Below are 5,042 nucleotides of genomic sequence, written 5' to 3'. Positions count from 1 at the left end.
CCCACGTTGTGTCCTTTTATTCCCTTCCTGCTCTCGGCTGTGCGTCCCCACGGGAGGACCTGCGCTGGCCCTTGGCCTCCTCAGCAGTCTCAGGCGTGCGCAGTCTGCGCGACTGGGGAGCCCGGGGCCCCACCTCGGTGCGCCTAGGGTCTCGGCGTGGTGGCGGATCTGGATTTTAGGATGGCCTGGGGCTGGGGGGCCTGGTGAGAGCTGCAGATCCAGTGTGAAGGGGCCCAGGTTCCAGGGCTCAGGCCACTCGCTGGGTGCCAAGGGAAAGGTGCCTGGACAGATCTGAGTGGGGACCGGCCAGGCCTCCCCATTCCCATGGGAGTGACGCCTGGATTGTGGCCTTGGGTAGGCCACTCACCTTTCCACAAACTAGGCTGTTGACGTGGATGGTGTGGGCGTCGGGACACCCAGTCGAGGGCCAGCGGGAGGCAGCATGGTGGCCTGAGCCCCTAGAGCTGAAGGGAGATGCCCCAGGGGCACCTGGTGGGGCCTGGCCATCCTAGCTGGGACCCCCAGCCAGGGGCAGGAGGTGTGTGGGATGAGTTCCAGCATCCCACAGCGGCCACTCCCCTGCCTGACACACACGGCCTGGCCGGCAAAGTGTCTGCCAGGCCTTTCCAGCCCTGGACATTCTGGATATTCCGTTCCTGTCCATGTTCCTGACTGCCCCTCTCCCCAGATAGAAGGGGCTGTGACCGTCAGTGACCACGGAGGGGAGTCCGAGCTCACTTGCACACAGGACTTCTTTGGCTCTGGCCTGGCCTCTCGGCAAGAGTGGGAGGGACTCCTGGGTCCGGGGGAGGCTGGCCCTGGGAATTAGGAACAAAATGGGTGAATCCTCCTGTGTTCTAGTGTGTGGGGGCCTGAGGGCTGCTGTCACAAACTGCCACCAACTTAGGACTTAAACCGCTCACGCTCATGTCCTGACAGTTCTGGGCTCAGAAGTCCTAAAACCCCAGCGCAGGCAGGGCTGTTCCCCCCGGGAGACCCAGCTCCGGCCTTTTCCTGGCCCGCGGCCCCCCCTCCATCCTCACCGCCAGCAGCGCGGGGTCTGCCGATCTCTGGGACTCCCACCCTCTGCCTCCCTCTCGTGAGGACCTCATGAGGACGCCGGGCCCCCCGGGAACCCAGGGTCACCCCCTCCTCGGGGGCCCTGACAAGGTCCTCTCTGCCGTGGGAGGGGACACGTCCTGGTTCCCAGCCTTTGGAGGCCGTTATTACGTCATTCTAAAGACCACCGTCAAGATTTCAAAAACGTAAAAAGAACAGGGATGGGCGCCGGGGGGCTTAGTTGGTGAAGCGTCTGCCTTCGGCTCAGGTCATGATCCCAGGAAGCTGGGATCAGCCCCACATCCGGCTCCCTGCTCAGCGGAGAGTCTGCCTCTCCCTCTGCCACCCCCCCCCCCCCGCTTGCATGTGCTCGCGCTGTCCTCTCTGACAAATAAATCTTTAAAAAAAAACTTAAAAAAATGTAAAAAGAGGGGCACCTGGGTGGCTCAGTCGTTAAGCGTCTGCCTTCGGCTCAGGTCGTGATCCCAGGGTCCTGGGATCGAACCCCACAATGGGCTCCCTGCTCGGCGGGAAGCCTGCTCCTCCCTCTCCCACTCCCCCCTGCTTGTGTTCCCTCTCTCGCTGTGTCTCTCTCTGTCAAATAAATAAAATCTTTAAAAAAAAAAATGTAAAAAGAACAGATTCATCCAAAATGCACCGGATGCCTCCAATGTACCAGCCTGAAATAAAGCAATGGACAGAACAGCCAGAAACCCCCATCCGCACCCACGGCCCAGCTCACGTTCTGGGGCAGGGAAGGTGGGTTTAGCTCAAAGGCCAAGAGAGGGGCGCCTCCCCTGCAGTGCTCACCCCGCCACCCACCACCCCGGTTTACAGGAGGCACTTTGGGCCGGCACCCTCCATCCGTACTGCGTGTCATCACAGGGTGAAACCTTAGCTCCTTTCTTTTGTGAAATTAATTCTCTGCAAAATTAAGGTTCCCTGGCAAAAGGGCATTATGCAAACGAGGCAGGGATTTCCAGCCGGCCAGGGGCTCCTGGGACCACACCTTACTCTGGTGAGCACTGGCAAGCCCCCTTGCGTCCCGAAGGACACATCCTGAGGCCCCCAAACCTGTGCTTGTGCTCCACCAGGGACAGGGAGGGCCGTCCCCTTCTTGGGTACAGTTTAACGGGCTCTACCCACAGGATTGTGGAAATGGCTGAGGAGGCCGGGCTTCCTTCGAGACTTCCTGTTCCCTCCAGGCCAGCCCCAGCTCCCTACAAAGCTACAGGTCTAAGCCAAACCCCACCCAGCAATCTGGGGGAAGGGTCTGGAGGCTCAGGGGCTGCTGGTCCCACAGGCGCAGCACTCAGCTGGGTGGGGCAGAGGCACCTGCCTCATTCCTCCCCTCCCGCAGGGTCTTTGCGTGCTCGCTCCGTCCAACGGGAACTCACCTCCCGATGCCTCTTCCATCCCTGCCGTTCAGTGTGGTTACCCATATGCTCGGGGTTCCCACTGCCGTTTCACCCGTTTTCTGTATGCTGTGTATCTGTTTCTTGTTTCTGTATGCTTCTGTTGAGGTTTTTGCATTAAATGAGTATTTTCTAGTGTACCGTTTTAATTAATGATTTTTTTCATACCATATATATGTTTGGTTTTTTATTGTGACAAAACATACATTAAGATTTGCCATCATAACCGTCTCTAGGTGCACAGCTCAGCGGCATGAAGCACACTCACACCGTCCTGCGACCACCCCCACTCTCCGTCTCCAGAACGTTCCATCTCCCCACACGGAGACTCTGTCCCCATGAAGCACGGACTCCCCACCCCCTGCCCCAGCCCCGGCTCCCACCCTCTCCTCTCTGTGGACGGGACCCCTCTGGGGACCCCCTAGGGTGGGGTCCTGCGGGGTGTGTCCTTCGGGGTCTGGCTCCTCTCGCTGAGCCCAGTGCCCCCGGGGTCCCTCCACGTCGTGGCAGGTGTCAGGGCCCCTTCCTTCCTGAGGCTGGAGCGTGTTCCCGCGTGGGGACGGACCGCGCCGCGTGTACCCCTCATCTGTGGGTGGACACTGGGGGGCTTCCCCCTTCGGGCCGCGTGACCCATGCGGCTGTGCGCAGGTGCATCTGTTCGAGTTCCTTGGGGCGACAGCCCTACCGCCTTGTCCCCTGTGTGCTGTCAACGTTAGACCCGCACACGTGTTACAGAAACCTAGCAGGGCACGGCGGTACGTGACTTCGGGTGCTGAAGGCTGGCCGGTCCCCATCAGGGGCGCCTTCTCGGAGCACCCTGCAGAGCCCGCGTCCGGCCCGCCGGCCCCCGGCTTTTCCTCCTCGCTCCGGACTGACCGCCGCCCTCACTGGAGCGCCAGCTCCCCCGCGGCGCTGGGCCTGAACCCGCACACCTATGCTGGAATAGGGTTGCAGGAATATGAGGTTCCGAAAGGGGCAGCGACGTGTCCCACGTCCCCCAAACACGACGCGGCCGGCCCCAGCCCCGGGGGTCGGAGCCCCGCAGAACGGCGGCGGTCGCTTCAGTCTGCGCAGCCCGCGCTCGGCCCTCCGGCCAGCAGAGGGCGCGCTCCTCCGCCCAGAAAGCGGAAGTGCGTGCGCGCGGACGGCCGAGGGGCGGGGCGCGCGGGGACCTCGTGATAACTGCGCAGGCGCGGGGAGGCGGTCCTTTCTGTAGAGCTGACAAGATGGTGAGTGCCGAGGGTTGGCGCGACTGTTCCCGGCCCATCCGACGCCATCCGCCGCCTGACCGCGCCGTGAGGGCCGGGGTCAGGCCGCTCGGCTGCGGCAGCCTCCTCCAAGCGTCCGGGGGCGCCGGATATGGGGGCGCGGGGTGGGCCTGGTTGGTGTCGGGATGACGCGGGGCGGGGAAGGCCCCTGCTCGCTGGCACGTCCCCGCCGAGCCCCAGCAGCCCGGAGCCGCGTGTGTGTGCCCCGGCCGGAGGCGGCGGGGACGCGGGCCGGGTGAGCCCCGCGGCCGCGGCGGCTGGGGGGCAGGTCCTCGGGTCCCGCACTGACGCGCGCCCCGGCCCGCGCAGGCGGAGGTGGAGCAGAAGAAGAAGCGCACGTTCCGCAAGTTCACGTACCGCGGCGTGGACCTGGACCAGCTGCTGGACATGTCCTAGTAAGGGGCGGCCGGGGGAGGGGTCCGCGGGCCGGCGGGGCGGGGCTGGGGGCCGGGGCGGGGGTCCGCGGGCCGGCGGGGCGGGGCTGGGGGCCGGGGGAGGGGTCCGCGGGCCAGCGGGGCGGGGGTTGGGGGCCGGGGCGGGGCCGGGGGCCGGGGGAGGGGTCCGCGGGCCAGCGGGGCGGGGGTTGGGGGCCGGGGCGGGGGCCGGGGGAGGGGCCGCGGGCCGGCGGGGCTGGGGGATAGGGGCCGGGGGAGGGGCCGCGGGGCGGGGGATAGGGGCCGGGGGAGGGGCCGCGGGCCGGCGGGGGCCGGGGGCCGGGGGAGGGGCCGCGGGCCGGCGGGGCTGGGGGCCGGGGGCCGGGGGAGGGGCCGCGGGCCGGCGGGGCGGGGGTCCGTCCCGGCTCAGGCCGCCCGCGCTCCCCCGTCCGCAGCGAGCAGCTCATGCAGCTGTACAGCGCACGGCAGCGGCGCCGGCTGAACCGCGGGCTGCGCAGGAAGCAGCACTCGCTGCTCAAGCGCCTGCGCAAGGCCAAGAAGGAGGCGCCGCCGATGGAGAAGCCCGAGGTGGTGAAGACGCACCTGCGGGACATGATCATCCTGCCGGAGATGGTGGGCAGCATGGTTGGCGTCTACAACGGCAAGACCTTCAACCAGGTGGAAATCAAGGTTCGTGCGGGGCAGGCCTGGCGGGGGGGGGGGGGGGAACCTGTCCACTGACGTCACCTGACGCCCTGCCCTGCTCGCCCCCCGCAGCCCGAGATGATCGGCCACTACCTGGGCGAGTTCTCCATCACCTACAAGCCTGTGAAGCACGGCAGGCCGGGCATCGGGGCCACGCACTCGTCCCGCTTCATTCCCCTCAAGTAGCCCGTCTGCCCAATAAAGGCACAGACTTGTCCGGA

The 5,042-nt window shown here is 65.9% G+C and overlaps 1 protein-coding gene across 1 annotated transcript; it reads left to right on the top strand.

Annotated features, from left to right (window-relative positions):
- Nucleotides 1-3,559: 3,559 nt before the first annotated feature.
- On the top strand, nt 3,560-5,042 carry RPS15 (ribosomal protein S15). Its single transcript, XM_036100705.2, has 4 exons — nt 3,560-3,703; nt 4,052-4,137; nt 4,572-4,806; nt 4,894-5,042. Exons 1-4 carry the CDS (start codon nt 3,701-3,703, stop codon nt 5,005-5,007), a joined length of 438 nt encoding a protein of 145 aa, XP_035956598.1. The 5' UTR covers nt 3,560-3,700; the 3' UTR covers nt 5,008-5,042.

Source organism: Halichoerus grypus, chromosome 1 (genome assembly GCF_964656455.1).
Source record: "Halichoerus grypus chromosome 1, mHalGry1.hap1.1, whole genome shotgun sequence".
NCBI lineage: Eukaryota > Metazoa > Chordata > Mammalia > Carnivora > Phocidae > Halichoerus > Halichoerus grypus.
This window is presented reverse-complemented; position numbering and strand designations above follow the sequence as displayed.